Here is a 19,152-nt window from a genome sequence, read left to right on the forward strand (position 1 = left end):
ACCCTGTTCCCCCGCTTGCTACGCTCCTGCCGGCTGCCCCTTAAACTCAATATAGCATGTAGACCCTACACTTGAGTTAGGTTTAAAGATCAATCAATCGACATTGGCGGCGGAAGCGTTACAATTTTAGGGAGACGAGCATAAGTTTTGTGCAGATTTGAGGACATTTGCACACGACACGCCCGGAAAAATGTCAATTTCAGACTATTTTAGCCCGAAATGAAGGTGAATTTTGCTATAGGCCTACAATGGGTGCAAAGTGCGCAAAATTGAGCAATTTTACCCAATTTTGCCCAAAACATGGTGTTTGTCGGGCTAAAAAGGCCATGCAAAGGGCAATTTTGGGGCCCAAAGTTCTTGTATAAGTTGTCCGACCAACTCGCCCTCGTTAATACTACACATAGGGGCCTATGCCTATGCTTATTAACGACATTTTACGGCACTACAGTTAGAATTACAAGTTAGACCTTTGTGTGAACATTTTACACTTCCCAGGTGAAAAGTGGAGTTTTTGTTTAATTTTTAGGGGGCGGCGACCTCCCCCCCACACACAAAAATTTCAAGAACAAAAATTTCAAGAACTATTTCTATGGCTAAATTGAAAAATGCTGTCAGATGCCCTCTGAGTCACGTCTCCCCATGATTTTCTGCCCGCATCCCTTCATCACTCATCTTTTAGCATCTGTGAAAGTCAAGTACATGAACAGGGCGAGGAGAAACATTTCGATTTTCGCTGCATATATGCAGCGCGCCATCTTCCTCCTATAAAATTCATATTATTACAAGGAGAAAACGGACTGTGTTCAAAATTGCCTTATGCCACACCCGAGCACAGAAAACGACGAAAACCGTGCAGTAGTGATTCCAAGTGAATGTTTACATCGACTGTGTTACGTTGTCAGCATATTGGATATTACACAGCGCTGCAGAGATCTCAATATTTGTGTCATTCGTGGACAAATTATTAGTCGGAAAAGCTGTATTGGAAAATTTTAACAGGATATAACAGATTGACTTTGTAGCATAATTACGAGGTGAGTAAGCTCAGCTGTGATTTATAAACTGTTGGCATTGTTTAAAGCTAAAATTAGTGTAATTTGAAATATTGTTTCTACTGCTAAAATCATCTTGTTTTGTATGGAATCCGGGACCCAGTGATCCAGGGTTGACGCATTGAAAATACTCATCTAGTATGACGTACGTGTTATGAATGGGAAAAGATGTTGCATCGTTTGATCTGGGATGTTTTGAGAAAATTTGATATTTAAGATATTGCAATGTGAATATAAGCATGGACTAATCATACCAAATTGCAAAGTCACTTTGTTTACACTTACATGCTTAACAAGTGTAAACAAACAAAATATTCTTGCCATCAACTTCAAGGGTATGTGCAATAATTATTAACCCCCTCCCCTGATAAAATGTCCAAATGCTTTTTCCTAAGCCTCTTATTGTTTAGGTGCCCTGCCATGTGTGCCGAAATTCGCTGCCCCCCATCTTCTTGGCTTGCCAAAATTGCCCCCCCCCCCATTTTTGCTGGCCAAAAAATTTCTTGCCCCCTCCACTTACCCTCCTCCCCTGGCTCACAATTATTGCACAGCTCCTATGATTGCTATCAAGATTGCATGAACTTAAGCAAGGTTGAGAACCCTGCCTTTTCTTTCAAAATGGGTGGGGAGAAATACTGGCAAATTTACGGGGAGGGGAGTGAGAGGCTATTGGCTGATACTGGGCTGATTTTACAAATTTATTGGGGAAGGGGAAGGGAAGGGGTTTAGGCCTACTGATATATCTTCACTTCTTGGATCTGCCAATGAAATGCCACAATTCCGGTTCCTGAATATGCCATGAAGCCTACACCCTCCACATCATCAGGAAACATGCAGACTTTTTAAAAGTTATAAAAAAATAATAAGAGCAATTTAGTGACCAATATAAAAGATCTATATAAATGAGGGTATAAAATTACAGGGTCTTTAGGTGAAAATTGCCTAATATATGACAAAACTATGAGATCTTTAGTTGAGACTGAAGTATTACCAAAATCTCCACATCCAGGGCTGTCAACTCTCACGCATTGGCCGTGAGTCTCACGCATTGGGTCACTTTCTCACGGTCTCACGCCAAGGTAGTATAATCTCACGCCACGCCAAGCAATTCCAAAAAGTTGACAGCCCTGCCACATCTCTCCAGATGTGATCCATAGCTTGTGAAGCTTGTGGGAGAATATTACTTCTTTCTGGGTACCCAGTGGTGCAGCTCTTGGGGGTGGGGTGGGGGGAAGGAGGGGAGGATTTTTTTTAGCAAAGTGTCACACAGCGTCTCAGTCTGTACCACTCCATTCACTTTATATAGTTCAATCATGGTTCAACGCACAGTGAAATAAATGCATCATGCTGGTATACATTCACACACTCCATTTGAAGCTCTAGATCCTTTTGACCTCTAGAGCAATTTGTATCAGGTTCAAGTTTGTTGATGCAGTCAAAGACAGTATGCATACCTCTCAATGACCAAGATGACCTTACTTCAATTGCAGACATGGCCAAGAATAAGATCTTGTTCAGAATACTTAGTTCATACCAATACTCCAAAACATGTTCCTGTGATGGGCTTATAGTAGACTGTTATATGAAATTTTCCTTCAAGAATAGGCCAATTTCAATATTTTTACTTTAAAAATTGGACCTTTGGTGACTTGTTCCTTCAAAAAAGGGCTGATTTTCAATGTTTACAGGAATTTTGATTTACATGTGGAGGGTGGGGGATGCATCATACATTTTGTGAGCGACATACCCGGGGTAATATGGATTCGCAAAATTTTCATGTTCGCAAATATCTTTTTCTAAAGGCCTATGACGGTATCAAATGTGTGAAAATTCATGCAACAAAAATGGTTATTTTCAAATCTTAAACATTTTTTGTTGCAAAAATATTGTGCCTTACAGTACAGGTTCAATCAGTGTCAGGGGCGACTTTTTCGTTGCACTCCCCCAGTTTGCTACCCCTAGTCAGGACAAAAAAAAAATCACAGAAAGTCCACTATTTTGGAATAGCCCAAAAAAATTTCACTCCCCCATTTCCCCCAGTTAAGTATTGCTGGTGCCACCAAGTTCATAAAGTTCTTTTGTATGCATACTTTTGGGTTCTTGATTTTGGATTGGGTAGGGATATAAATCAGAGTGACGAAAAATAGAGGCTTAAACATATATCTAAAAATGACTGGGAAGTGATTTCTATTAAAAGTGATGCAAATTTGCTCCCCTTCCCCAAAACATTTTGAAAAAGAACCCCTTTTCTGAAATCTGCGAGCTAGAAATGCAAACCGAGTATGCCACACATCACCGTACCCACCGTTCAGCCTTTAAAAATGTTCACAATTAGTGGGATTTAGTGGAAAGAAATATGTGGTGATGTTGTTGGGCGTTTTTTTTTTTGTGGAAGATAAAGCTATAAAATAGTTATAATAGAGGCATACAATGGGCTATTCAGAAAATAGGTGCACACCCCTATAGAGGAGTAAATTTTCAATCAAAGAAATGTCCGGTTTCCAAGTTTGCTTTCTGAAAACGACTGGACTTCCAGTTGCCAATGTTACTGGAAAAAGCTTGGAAATCCAATAAAATGAAGGAAAAATCACGGAAATGTTGAAAATGAGCTCTCATATTGAGGATTTCTGATTTTAAACTATTTTTCTGCGGATTTTTTTGCCTTTGGGCACTTTAAAAGTCTGGATTTCCAACAGTCACGACTGGACAAAAAGTCCGGATATCCGAACTCCTCTATAGGGGGTGTGCATCTATTTTCTGGAATAGCCCAATCAGTCCAGTACACTGGAACCAGTATCATAAAACTTACGTTCATCACAGAGAAACTTACATCTTCCAATTTTATTTCCAATACTTAAAAAAAAATTATACAATACATTGCATTTGAAGCATATATAAAAATACTAGAACAGAAAATGTAAACATGGTAAAGGAAAACATGAAAATGAAAATTTACTCTAGGGTTGGAAAATTTTTATTAAATAATACATATGATGAATTGTTAATCCTATATTAATTGGTATTGTTAATTATAGCGCTAAAGAGAAAACACATTTAGCTACGCTCCTACTCTCTTTATATTGTATTGGTCTAATTGGTAATTTTTTTGCTTTTTTATTTTCATGAATAAAGGGGAGGTCACAAATTTAACAGTATGCGAATATCATGATCTTCTCTCCTTTCCTCCATTACCTGAAGGAGATGGGAACCACCCTGTGTGGTTAATGCTCATTATAAAATGGGCCTTTAATGACATACGAAAGCATGGTTCCCAGTGTTTAGTTGTTCCACATTTATTCCAAGGGATGAATAAAAGAGAGGCAGATCATTTGCCCAAGTGGTTGATTTTGTTTTCTCTAGACCTGTAGTTTATGTTTATTTATATCAGTAGTTGGAAATTTACGTGCTCTAATTATAAAAATAAGATTTGTACAATAAACAATAAAATACAGTATCATTATCAAGCCTTTCAAATTCAAACAAAATATTTCCGCATTGTTTAGTTTTACAAAAAATACTGATTCTCATGCAGTTGGTTCTTTAATAGTAACTTTAAAATAAGTGTAAAAAAAGTTAGACTTTTTAATAGTATTTGTAAGGCTTGATAAAGAAAATAACATATTTAAATGCAATTAGTAACATTCTGAATTCAGTATACACTGCAAAAAGTGGTGGTAACCGTGGTAACACTTTTTAAACATTTCAACATGTTGGTTTACTTGACACATAAAAGTATTGCATTAAATATGATTAACACTATATAACACAGGGATTATCAAAGGGTGGCCCATGGGCTAAATCTGGCCCTGATATTTGGTCCATGATACAAGCGGAAAATTAAAAAACCAAAGGTGTTTTTTTGGCCTATCTTTGAAATGCATTTGTTTGGCCCCTAACCAAGTAATAAGTTGAGAACTCAGTTATAACACATTTACAGATATATAATTGGGATAATAATGCAGCATTATTTTAATTTCACCAATATCATCATGTAGAAGTGTTAATATTTCAAACACAAATACCTAAAATAAACATGTGATAGTGTTTCGAGTATTCCACACTTCTTATACTTTTATGCGTAAAGTATAGCAATAAATGCCTTATTTGTAAACAAAAGCGTTGTCCATCATTTTTTGCAGTTAAAGACCAACTTTCTGTACATCAAGATCAAGATAAACTGACACTGGGCTATTCCAATTGAAATCCATACACCCCCATGGAAGACATGACCTTAATCTTCCACACAGGGAGTGTGAATTTCAAATAGGGTTACCTGAATGGGTAAACCCCATTTGAAACCTATACACCAATTGTTCTCCTGTGTGGAAGCTTAAAAAGTCCTCCATAAGGGGTGTATGTATTTCAAATAGAGCCCAATCAACTGATTATTTTACATCAAAGCAGAACTTTTACTTTGTCAAATTAAATTCCCCCATACTGCACACACAAACAGGCATTTCCCAATATATACATAGGCCTACATAAGGCAACTATAAATTTACACAAAATATATTCCTTCAAAAATACCAGTTTTTAAACTCACTTTCAATTACAATTTGTAAATAATCAATCAGATAGTTTTGGCAATTTATTCTAAAGTAAAATAAAGTCAGTTTTACAGAAACTGTACAAAAAGACTAGTTTTTGTGCAAAATGGATAATAAATTAATGTTCATATTTTGCTTGGATCGAAATCTACTAAGCTTCATAAATGCAATTTTCATAATACATTTAAGCAAATTTCACAAAAAACTAAAAATATAAAAAAGTAAACTCACAAATAGGAACGAACACTGAACAGTGGTGGCGCCAAGGGGTCACTCCACTCAATATTGGTATTTGCACCCCCAGTCAAATTTGAAATTTGTAAAATGTCATCCCACATGCCAAGTAATTACCCCGGATAATTACCCACTAAAGTTTTCTTGCCCCTCCCAGAAAAAAGGTTGGTGCCACCACTGAATACCTGCATCCTGAAAATTCCTACCAAATTTTTACTGTGTAAATATAAACGTACCGCAGTCAAGTATTTTTTATACGCCATATATTATAGAAAGACAATGGGTTAACAGTACTACCCCTAGCACTAGCGCTCTTTCTTTTTACAGCATATTATTACTTTTATCATATATAATGTACAGCAGCATTAATACCTCCTACAAATTGACGACTCTGCAGCAGAAAGACGTATCTCCATTAGCTGCTGTGTTCACAGGTACTGTGCATATTGAATTTATGCACAGCCAATGTGGCAGCTATTGACTGTACATAAGCACTTCTGCTGTTAAGCCAATGAAATAAGGGCTATGCTATTAGAGCACAGTTTCGTTAAAGAAATTCAATTAGAAATGTTGCTTTTTGTCAGTGTTAGGGACCGAGTAAACCCGTTTATCATAATTCTTGATGAGATTATGTTGATCTAAGCTATAGCCTTTCACTGGAATGGCTAATTATGCTTAATATTCACAACCATCCAATGTTGCAAATCTTGGTAGCAATTTTGAAAAGAACTTGATAAAATAGTGTAATCAGTCAGAAAATACTTTTTTATGGATTATTTTGTAGCATTAAATGGAAACAATCACACGCCTATGCTATATGAGTTTAGTACTGCAGTATATTCTAAATTTATACAACAAAAATAATTTACAAAAAGACTGGTTAGTTACTACCATACAACTCAAAGAACATTGTTAAGTCCTTCCAAATATCCGCTGTCTCATAGGGCTGACATTACTTCAGCATGATCAATATGTAAGTGTATAGTGATGTCAGCCTCATGTTGGCAAATTTGGAAGACATTTATAATTGGCATTCTTAAAGGGGTCAGTCAAATATCAGGGTTTTTTTTACAACTGTTGCTATGACATTGACATGCAAATAAACATGTTGTGCCACCATTTGTTGACTGACCCATGCAAGAATATTGCCTATAATTTATTTAAACATTTCATTTCGATCCCCAAGCGCTTTTCAGCAGTTTTGGAGTGGATTTAATTTGAAATGAACAGTGAAAAGAACAAACTAACAACACAATGGGCTATTCGAATTGAAATCCATACACCCCCTATGGAAGATATGACCTTAATCTCTCAAAGGGGGGGGGGGTATAGATTTCAAATGGAGTCAACCATTCAGGTAACCTGTTTGAAATTCACACTCCCTGTGTGGGAGATTAAGGTCATGTCTTCCATAGGGGTGTATGGATTTCAACTGGAATAGCCCAATCTGGACGATGGCTCTAGCTTAATTTCTGTGGCATCACTTCCCCCTGATTGTTGTCCTTCTTATTTTGCATAGTTAGTACAGTATCATTTGTTAAATGTTTCATCTTTTTTACATTACAACAAATAAACAAAATGCTCACAATAAGCCAAGAGTCTCACACAAATACATACAAATACAAAAGCTACAAACGCATAAGCCAATTTTTGACCTGCAAAGTACTTTTTTGTGATAATTTTCACAAAAGTAATGGTTTTGTTTTCAAATTTGCGACTTTGTTTTTTACAGTAGTCGCATTGATCACAAAAGTGCAAACATTAATGTTCCGTGAAAATTTACACTAATATACATGTACTCTTGAAACTTTCTTCACTCACCAACTCACTCACTCTTAAAAATAAGTTTATATTCACACCAGATTGGTCATACCATATTGTTCCTAATAAACGCCTAGGGGTATGTATGTGTGTACGTAGCCCGAAAATGTGATTCCTTTGTCAAACTACCGAATCTGCAAAAAGCTTACACACTCATATGTAGTCCTAGTTTCTGATGATGTCAAAGTTTCAACTTTTTGGAGTAAGTTGTGGGATGAGGCTGTGGATTCACCTTTAAACTGAAAGATATTTTTCCAATAAGATTTTTGAATAATTTGGTGTGAATATAACCATGATATTATTATGTACAACAAGCTGACTAGTGTGTGTTTAATCATCCTCATCATCAATGTTTCTGCACAGGCAAATTGCAAACAGCATACAGAAAAGCTGCAGAGGGAGAAAAGACAAAACAAAAGGAATATTTAGATGAGCTGAACGTTAGTGTTCAAAAGATAAGATTATTACCTGCATATATATGAGACCTACCCAAAATGACTGGTAACCCATGGCATTGTTTTGGTGTTTATTGTAAAGCCTACTTCTTCCAAATGCAATATATGATCCTCGATCTTGGAATGGCCAGAATTGTTGGATCCTATGTTGTATTTGATGAGGCAGCCTTGTCCATAATCACTGAAAACTAATGGGTACCAATCTTTTTGATACACCCTGTATTCCCACAAAATGAGAGGAAAGTTGCAAATTTTGATTTTGGTTATGTCCAGAATCTTATTGTCTGGATCATAATGATATGACTTGTTAGGGTTGCTCCCTCACTTGCTTTGCAAAAGTCAACATTTCAATGAAGAATTCTTTTGTTTTCTGACAGGTACAATCATAGTACAATGAAATATCTCCTTTTCTTCCCTGGTGACTTACACCGTACATCGTACGGCATGGAATGAACGGTCCTCATTAATGGGTGATGCTGAAAGTTTGTCTGTTAGCAAATAGTGTGTAATAGTCTGTGGTAATGTCAATATCGCTAATTCTAATAGTTTTCTACCCAGTTGTTAAGCTGGCCTGCCCATTATGAGCCATCTATCTATGGGATATTCTTCCCCCTGTCCCTTGTGTTGCATGGCAACCCGGGGGCAGGGGGAGGGAAGGGGAGGGAATTAGCTTACCTCAAAGCATGCCACGCCCACAGCAGCAGCTGCCAATATCGTCTCATATTCCTCTACAAGATCTTCAAGTGTTGCTTGACAACCCTGATTTAAAAATAAAAAATGACAGAGAAACATTAAAAGCATGACAAATTTGTAACATTTGAAGTAGTCAACTCTCTAGACTTGCAGAAAGAATGACAAAAAGGAATACACCCTCTTCTTTCATCAGATGCTGGAATCTGAAGTTCTGAAAAAAGACAATCCTGCTTGTATTGTCATTAATTATTTCAACCTTGTAAATCCTGGAGGATGGGGATAATTCCCCCAATATTTGATGAGGGGAGAGGGTGGGCCAAGCAAACTTTATGGAAATGCATGTCTTTGACCAAATTTAAGTTGATGCTTGCACCATTTTAGCACAAAAAATTGCCAATTTTCATGAAAACAGCCAATTTTAGCACCCTTTACTATACATGTAGTTTTTTCCAAGAAAGTTATTCTGGGAGCCCACATTCACTCTGCTTCACAGATTTTACACCAACATCCATCCTCCAATGTCATAAAGAAATCTATGCCACTGTAGTCAGTTTAGTCAGTCAGACAGTTTCAGTCAGTCAGTGGGAGCGAAAAACAATACTATTCACTCTGCTTCACAAGATGTAACACAAACTTCCATCCTCCAATATCATAAAGAAATTTATGCCACTGTAGTCAGTTTAGTCAGTCAGTCGGTCAATCAATCAATCAATCAATCAATCAATCAATCAATCAATCAATCAATCAATCAATCAATCAATCAAGCAACTTACAGGAACATATGCTGTGGCTACAGTTCCACAAGTGCCTTCTGTGTAACCCTCTACTTGTTCACAGCAGCTATCTGGTACACCATATACATAGTCATCTTTGTCGTCTACACCACAACATTTAAACTGGATAAATAGAGAAAAAAGAAATACATTATATACATGGTGTTTCACAAAAATGGTATATTCGGAAACTTTTTTATTCTATTTAAAGAGGCATTGTCTTATTTTTCGTGTTCTGATTTCTGTCCGAGATTGAGACCTACCATTTAAACAATGTTTCCAAAATTTGAGTTGTATTGCTAAAGTGGTTTTGATATGAGAAGCAAAAATCTGTATAACAATACGCATACATAGGCCTACACTTCCAGTGTGGTTTCCACAAATCAATATGTTATTGTTCACACCATTTAAAAAAAAACGAAAAATATTTTGCATTAAATTTCACTGGATAATCAGCTCCAGACTCACCGTTTCTTGGAATTGATCCCAGGCTTCTGTAACAGTTTTGTTGACACCAGTTGCATCTTGATCGTATCCAGTTTGTAAGAACTCTTTGCCCTCTGTTGCCAGATGATCTGCAACTTCCCCACCGTAGATTGCGGCAATGATTCCAGCGGCTAATTGCGCAGCGAAAATGATCATCAAGAAGACAAAATACTGCAAAGGAAAAAAAGCATTTGATGATGATTACTACATTTTCAAATACTGTGGTGATGAATAATTACATTTGAATTGAAAAGTGAATAGGCAGAGGTGCTTATAGTCTTCATTTATTGTAGAAAATTTGTAAACCCAACATTTTGACAAAAAAGGTCCAAATTTTGGGAAGAGAGTCCACTTTTCACCAAATCGCCCCCCCCCCCTTTTCAAAATCAGCACCCCCCCAATGAAATCCTGCATACGGGCCTGATTATATAATGTCTTCTTTCACAGGGTGTGAATTAATTGGAAATCAGATATCCTGACATGGTGCACCAAAAGCAATCCTATTCCAAACCCCACCCTTCATGAGTTGAATTTCAAGTTTTATTACTTGAACCATTTAGTTTTCTGACTCACCGATATACCCAAAGACTGGTATCAAATAAACAAAAACAAATTGACAGTTCTTACAAAATTGTTGACAAACTTTAAAAAAATAAAGACCCATCCTTAATATACCAAAATGGACCTAAATAAGCGGTACTTTTTGGCCCAAAATGTGACCTTTGGGTCATGTCCCCTTATTGTTATGTTCTTTGTACCCCCCTCCCCAAGATTATTACTTACTAATGCTAATAGGCATTTACTGCTGAGAATAGCGCCAAGACATCCGCACACAGCAATCAGAAACACAAGACCACCAGCGCCTATCACGATGTACACCGCACTGCGTAGAAGTTCGTTGTCTAGGATCGCAGCTACTGTGTCAATGTCAATCCATTCTACGACATCGTCTTGTAACCCGAATATAAATAAGCAACCGATTACGACTAAACCAAGACCGCAAAGCTGTTTAGAGAAATTTAAATAATAAGAATTATAGGAAAATCAAATCAAGTACATAAAACACAAAAAAATTATAAATTGGTATTTGGATGAGAAAAAGTTTCTTTACGGCAGTGTGGATGTATAAATTTGAACCAGAATAGCTCAATGTGGACACACACATTGGACTGTCATTTGCCTCATATAATTTGGTTCACCTCAAGTTCGGTAGTGACGTATGTGCGTATTTTGCTTGCTGCAGTATCGAATCGCATGCATAAAGTTAAAGGCGCTGAATGTACACGCATGCGTTAAGGGGCGGTTACTTCGAAAATATTGATGTCACTACCGAACTTGAGCATTTATTGCTATTTTGGATCAAGTAACACTGGTAAGCAAACATGGACAACCCTGGGATGGGCACGGTGAAGTTGGCTCGAGATTCGAGATTAGACATTCGTTATTACATAATTGAATATTAACACTTTTAATTATATTTCTGCATTGATCAAGTGTACTTAAGTAATATCAGACATATTTAGACATTCAACATTTTTGGCCCAATTTTGGCCCAAATTTTGAATTTTAAAATTTCTGGGCCAACATTTTTGAAGTCCAAAATGGTGTCAAAATACTCTAGAACACTTGATCGATACATGAAAGTTGTTTTTAGGCCAAAATTCGGTCAAAAATCGAAATTTTCAAATTTTCAATATTTCCGGGCCAAAATTTTTTAAAGGCCAAAAATGGTCTGAAATTTTCTGAAATTACTCCCGTACACTTGATTGATGCATAAAAACGATTGAAAGTGTAATATTCAACGTTATAACGAATGTCTAATCTCTAATCTCGAGCCAACTTCACCATGCCCTGGGATGACCAGCATTCCTGTGTGTCTCCTATTACACAATGATTTATCATCGTGTCTTTGTATCATCATTTGACAATGTTTACAAATTTTTAGCACACAAACACATATGTGACGTGTCATGTCAAAAGGAGGCACTTTTGGGCAGGTTATCAATTTTGAGGTTTTTACATATATCTGAAATAAAGAGATATTTTGCTCCACAATGCCGTTTTCCCCCAATGAAATCGGACATTCCTAAGCGAAGATATTGAGGTCGTAAGTTGTGGTATTATAGAATTGGAAATTGAGATATCGGCCTTTCAAAATATTATTGACAATGTTGGGAGTAGGAATCACCTTGAAAAATGTCTCAAAAATACAAGATGCCAGTTACATTCCGGTCTGAAACTATCAGACGATATTTTAAACATTAATAACATCACAAATTCGCAACAAACCCAAATTGTGAAAAAATCACCCCGGGCAGATTTTTGGCTATCCATTTACGATCCTGCCCAAAAGTGTATCCTTTTGACATGACACGTCACATATCTCTAACCACATTTTGATGAAGGATTGTATTAACTAGAATGCAAGATGGCGAAATGCTTTAAAAAGGATTTTAAACAAATCATGCTAACTCACTTGCAAGGTATAACTTTCTTTGTTTGATATATGAAACATCATTTATTCCCAAGTTGCCCTGGAAATATGCATTTAATCTATTTTAAAGAGGAAGAGAGAGACAGACAGACAGAAGAGAAAAAGAGATGTGGGAAGAGAGGGAGAGAGAGAGAGAAGAAGAGGCAGAAGAGAGGAGGGAAAGAGAGATAATGTTGTGGATGAAGACTTACCGCTATGAGTAAGTTAAATACGAAGAGAGTATATTTAATACACTGTACACCGGCACCCATTTTGTTGGTTGATAATTTTCACAATCTGTAAATAAAGAAACAAAAAAGCAGTTAAACATTATGTCACACGCCTTTGATAATCTAAACAGGCATCCGCAAATAGCCGATTCACGAGAGGCGCGCAGCACTCTTTGATGGGGAAAAAATCGGGAAAATTAAAACTTTTTAAAACAAGTTTAAAGGTGCACTAACTAGTAGTTTGCTGACCAGAGGGACATGGAAGTCTGGGTAATGTAGATTTCTTTTTTCACAACTTGTGTATTTTTTTTTTCTGTAACAGCTTTCCTTTAAAGCGATTACCTCCCATCAGTAATGTGTAATAAGCGTTTAACATAGCAGTCACATGCTTGACTACAATTGTCATCAGAGCAATGTGTTAATCGGTGAAATGGGTTCCAGATGTGAGCAGTTGTCTTCTAATATGTTCCATGGAGCTATTGAAGGTCAAATACCAAACATGCTCCTCATGCATTCACATAGAGCTCAAAGCTTACAAATGTGTTGGATGTCACAAACCGCATGTGGAATATGTGTGGTGGTGATCGACATGAGTTTGTATTTCAGGAATAAATGTTCAGCATTAATTATGTAAAAGTACAATAGTTGTGAAGTATCAAATGGCATACATGCATACATTGTGTGTGTAGGAAACATGAAACATCGAAACCATTTGCCTGGCAATTAAGTCATTATTTGCGCTTCATTGCCTGATCATGAAATCGTGATTCAGAGGCTTAGAATGTGGGGAGTGCTGTGTATGAATATGTTGTTGTTGTTCTGGCGTGGTAGTGAACTTGGTCAAATTCTAGCATTGTTAGCTTTGAGAGATGCAAAATATAATACTATCTTCATAAGATAGCATGAGCTATGTACCTTCAAAAGATAGTTTTGAGCAGTTAATAACGCTATCTTCATAAAATAGCTTGAGCAGTTGCAGTTGATATTGCGATCTTCATTAGATAGCTTGAGCAGTTGATAATGCTATCTCCATAAGATAACATGAGCAGTTATAATTATACTATCTTCACAAGATTGTTAACATGAGCAGTTGATAATGCTATCTTCATAAGATAGCAAGACCAGTTGATAATGCTATCTTCACAAGATACATGTAGCTTGAGCAGTTGATATTGCTATCTTCATAAGATAGCTTGAGCAGTTGATATTGCTATCTTCATAAGATAGCAGCATGAGCAGTTGATAATGTTATCTTTACAAGATTTAGCAGTTAATATTGCTATCTTCATAAGATAGCTTGAGCAGTTGATAATGCCATCTTCATAAGATAGTAAGAGCAGGGCATAATTTAGTCGGTATCGCATCGCAGTTTGCTACTCAATCTAGGTCACTTGCGATTCATTATTTTCGATGCATCGCATATTTTGCGATGCAAAATGTTACCACTTACAAAACATGACATACTATAAACTCACCTTGTTGTCAATAAGAGCTAATAAATTGATATGTGCATGCAACAAAATTAAGTTTGTGTTAATTATTTACCATGTTTTCTTGTTATTTGCCTTCAGGGGTCATAATTTTGGCAGTATTTTGCCTTGTATTTTGCCGTGTGTGCACACAGGATCGCTATGAAAACGGCCATCTTTGTTCTTGAATTTTGCCGATGTGTTTCTAGATATATTTTTTAGGAAAACTTTTAAAATATTCCTAAAATCGGGAGGGAATTAAATCTGCTACTCAAACTTGAGAAACTGCTATACAAGTAGAATTTTGCATAGCACTTTTGCTACGCAAAATCTGATCACTAAATTATGCCCTGAGTAAGAGCAGTTGATAATGCTATGTTAATGCTATCTTCACAAGATATATGTAGCTTGAGCAGTTGATAATGCTATCTTCATAAGATAGCTTAAGCAGTTGATATTGCTATCTTCATAAGATAGCAAGAGCAGTTGATAATGCAATCTTCACAAGATTTAGCAGTTGATATCTATCTTCATAAGATAGCTTGAGCAGTTGATAACTTCATAATGCTATCTTCATAAGATAGCTTGAGCAGTTGATAATGCCATCTTCATAAGATAGTAAGAGCAGCTAATAATGCTATCTTCACAAGATACATGTATGTGTTGCTTTAGCAGTTGATAATGCTATCTTCATTATAGCCTGAGCAGTTAATGATATCTTCATAAGATAGCTGCGTAGTTGATAATGCTATCTTCATGCTATCTTCATAAGATATTTTGGGTAGATGATGTTATCTTCATAAGATATTTTGAGTAGTTGATCATGCTATCTTCATTAGATAGCTTGAGCAATTGATTACATGGGGAAACAAGTAAAATACAGACTAGACAATACGCAGAGGGCGACAACAAAAACAGCAAATATAGGCATTAGAAGTAGGTAAAGTTTGATAGCAAAAAATGGCCAGTTCCAAGGCCCGCAGAAGTGATAAAGCAGCAAAGACAACATGGGTCAATGGGGATACAAAAGTGCGCTGGAACAAGTGAACATGAGCAGTTGATAATGCTATCTTTGTAAGATAGCATGAGCAGTTGATAATGCTATCTTCATAAGATAGCCAGAGTAGTTGATAATGTGACGATTGTGATATATGTTTAGTAACAATAATGATATTCCAATGTTTGCTAATAAAAACATTTTGTTTTTCTAGAGTAATACATGTAGTAGCATAATCATAAATTATTTATTACTTTATTGCCTGACAATAGAGGTTGTATGTATGAAGTCAGAAAACAGATCTGATATACATTTGTACATGTAACAACCATGTCATTTTCTCAATTAAAATTCTGTTAGATATTATATTTTTCGGCAGAAAAGAAAGAGAATGAAATATTTATGGACTCCTTCACTTTAAATACAAGTTTATTCATGCTGTCAACAGCCAATTATTGCATAGGATTATTTATTTAGAAAGAAACCCATCCAAAAACAACACAATTTGTCCGTACATACTCAGCGTTGAATGCTGATAATTGCGTTCTTTCTTACTCGGCTCAGTTTTCTCCACCTAGACCTGTCTGAACAAGCCACAGATGGGTAGACTTAACCCAAGTCTTGTGGTAAACTCATGTTATTGTAGTATTTGACGGTGGGTAAGTTATATAGGAGATAGAAGTTCTGCTCAGTTGCGTATGTGTAGAGAGATTTGTCATGGCAGATGTTTTATAAGGGAGGGGGAAATGTTCATTTTTTTTTTCCAATTTTGAAGGATGATGTGACATGATACTGGGGTCTAAAAATACACTGCAAAATTAACACAGATCTGTATAATACAAGGTACATCATGTATATGCTCAAAATTTAATGAGTCAATTTGGGATGATTATATGTGACACGATCAAGGGAAATGAGTCGGATGTCTCTAATATTGATTTTGAGATATTGGCAAAGAAGGTGTTAAAATTCTTTTGTTTTATATTGTTTTTGGCGATTGATAAATTGATGTAACTTTGCAAAGAAAAGTCGATTCAACATGGAGTTTTCAGTTTCTGACAGCTCTAAATATCCTCTTTAGAAACATGTGTAAAACTCATTTTCGACCAGGGTTGACATGTGACTCATTCCCCTTGATCATGTATACTCAATTTCCGTGACCTGAGATATACTTCATTCAACTCCTAATAGCCATTTTGTGTGTGTTTGATTTGGTTAATGTGTAATTCAGCATTAAATGTCATTGACCCCATTTTTCTTCATCAAAACTGAGATTTTGGTATCATAAGAAAGCTTATGTTTTTCTCATTACCCCAGAAAAATTTGACACATACTTGTGATATTTTTTTTTGTTTAGATGGTGTGAACAAAAATGTGGTGAATTGTGGTAACCACACTGGAAGTGTATACATTCTAGGGGACATTAATTTTATGCATGTTTTTGCTTCTCATATCAAAACCACTGGAGCAATGAAACACAAAATTTGGAAACATGTTGTTTCAATCGTAGGTCTCAATGTAAGATAGAAAACAACATGAAAAATCGGACCATGCCTGACACAAACATGTGTACATTTGATAATTCTATAATTCATTCACAATATTTTGTGTCGAGCCCATTAAATACATTTTGTAAGTATGTGTTACATGCAGCACAGGAAAAAGATTATGTACAGCAGATTTTTTCATTCATGTAGTTTCAAATTTTTAAAGTCATTCAGGTAAATAAATGTTTGTGATTTGTTATGGCATTTAATTTTTCATCAAACCAAAAGTAAAAGGGTTTTTAAAATTGGAACCAATATACCACAGTAGACTTAATCTATCAGTTAATATAACTATTAATGCAGTCTTGATCTATCATGTGAAAACATGTGGATAAATAGAAAGATCTACTTGGAAATATATGTAGACCATCCTATAGTTACCGGCTAACAGGGTTAGAAAATGTGGGGAAACCAGCATCTCCTTGGGAAATTTGGAGAAATTCAAGAAAGTTTTGCTATTTTTGGTGCATCTTTCCTAGATATGTTTTTAGGCCTGCCTACAGGAAATTCAAATTTACCACTGGAGTATTATAGGTCTGCAAGTCTAATAACAATATGTAATACTTTGCACAAGGACAAACATGCCCACCAGTATGGCTGATTTTATTGTAGTGCAACCTAGTATTAGGCATGTCCACTAAAAATTGAAGTACTTTTAAATTGATTCAGACCTAACTTATTGGATGGGAATTGATGAAAGAAACATTTTGGCGTTTAAATAATCTTAATCGGACGTTTCATTCCAGAGATATGGCCTTTCGAGTGTCACGGTTTTATATAGGGCTGCTAGAACATGTTAAAAAGTTAAAGTCCAAAAGGAATACTAACAGAAAGTGCAACTTTAAGGTACTTTTTCTTAATGTATTTATTAACTATCTTATCTGGAACATTATATTTGCTTATAACAACATGAAAATAAGATCATCCTGAAAATTTAATCGATTTTGTTGACATACAACAAAAACTATAAGACCTCAAAACCCATGGTTTGTTTGTTGAAACCTCAAGCATGATCATAGATGGCATATGGAAAATATCTCCATAGAGGAGATGAACAATAAGTGCATTATTTCAAATGAAAAGCGGTAGTCTTAAACATTGTTCAATCTTTTAAGGTCAGCACATTTTATCTTCAAAAATTATTATATTTCATCATGGCATAAGTTTGGTAACATTAATCACTACCAATTTTGAGAAATTTGCTCCAACTCAAAGGTTATCTTTACTACATTGAGCAATACACTGTGTGCATGGAAGCCATGATGGTCCCCGGTTTTTATACTCCCTATGAAATGGACATGGTAGTGAGAAGTGCACGGGGAAGTGCATGATTTGAGATGGGCCGTGGTAGGCTTAAACATTCTTAAATTTCTTAACATCCTACACATTTTGTCTTCATAAATAGTTAAATTTTATGAGTATGTAAGTTTGCTTGTCTGATTCACTCCAAATTCGGAGATAATTGCGTTTGAACACCTGATGCACGGAATGGTGTCACTTCAACCTGTTGTAGTTCTCATCTCATTAAATTTTTCATTAAAAAAAGTTGATCTCTTCATGCAGGAAGGTCCTCTCTATTTACTGACCAAACAGGAAAAAGTTTGGTGAATGTTTTCTGGTGGAATCAGGAATTTCTTGAAACACCCTGATATAGGCCTACATTTGGATCAAAACAAGTATGTACGCCATTTAACATGCCTGAGATTTCTTGTATCGATCAGTTTCTCCATAGACAATACGTGTGTGAGTGCACGCACACAGTAAATGAAAAATCGTTCTAGTGGAAACTGTATTGAGAGTGGGCATCCCTACTAGTATATTATAAGGGGAGTGTCATTGTAAAGTTCCAATTAAAATCTATCCACGGAAAAAGCTTCAACAATATTGATAATTAATAACAGTATACAAGTAAGAGCAACATATACCAAATATATTTCACTAACGACAAACATGCCTAGCAGTGGTTTGCCTGATAGCACTTAAAAGAAATCTCAAAATATTCTACAACCTGTAGCATTCAGTGCAGCATATTGTGGTTCAAGTCTATCCACAGAATACAGCTATATTAATAGTAAGAGCGTTTATAGACGAGATACATTTGGCGTCGTCGATGAGCCAAGGTTGTTAATATCCAGTAGGCACGTTTTATAATGCCAAGCTCTCATGCTTAATGCTCTGCCTGCTAGCCATAGGCTTCAACATAAAAAGTCCAATTTATGAGATTAAAAAAAAAAAATATCAAGAGCTATTTAAAGAACCACTGAACCAATACTAGGCTTGTTTGTACTCATTTTAATGCCTTTTTCATGCTGATTCCAAATATGGTCATGCTAATTTACAATTCTGAAATTTTTGAATTTTTGAAAAATATTGAA

The 19,152-nt window shown here is 35.9% G+C and overlaps 2 protein-coding genes across 2 annotated transcripts in view; one reads left to right on the top strand and one right to left on the bottom strand.

Moving 5' to 3' along the window:
* The first annotated feature begins 747 nt into the window (after positions 1 to 747).
* The window catches only part of LOC140167531 (tetraspanin-18-like), a 156,845-nt gene continuing 138,440 nt past the window's right edge, over positions 748 to 19,152 (top strand). Inside the window, 1 exon segment of the mRNA XM_072190836.1 lies at positions 748 to 1,034. The gene's annotated coding sequence lies outside the window, so the exon portion shown is untranslated.
* LOC140168163 (tetraspanin-18B-like) overlaps positions 3,858 to 19,152 on the bottom strand; it is a 32,645-nt gene continuing 17,350 nt past the window's right edge. The window contains exons 2-7 of the mRNA XM_072191487.1: positions 12,747 to 12,831; positions 10,845 to 11,066; positions 10,044 to 10,232; positions 9,576 to 9,698; positions 8,785 to 8,868; positions 3,858 to 8,044 (exon numbers count right to left, since the gene is read on the bottom strand). Coding sequence (XP_072047588.1) covers positions 7,985 to 8,044; positions 8,785 to 8,868; positions 9,576 to 9,698; positions 10,044 to 10,232; positions 10,845 to 11,066; positions 12,747 to 12,806 — 738 coding nt within the window. The 5' untranslated portion in view covers positions 12,807 to 12,831 and the 3' untranslated portion in view covers positions 3,858 to 7,984. The remainder of the gene's footprint in view (positions 8,045 to 8,784; positions 8,869 to 9,575; positions 9,699 to 10,043; positions 10,233 to 10,844; positions 11,067 to 12,746; positions 12,832 to 19,152) is intronic.

Source organism: Amphiura filiformis, chromosome 13, assembly GCF_039555335.1.
Source record: "Amphiura filiformis chromosome 13, Afil_fr2py, whole genome shotgun sequence".
Lineage (NCBI taxonomy): Eukaryota > Metazoa > Echinodermata > Ophiuroidea > Amphilepidida > Amphiuridae > Amphiura > Amphiura filiformis.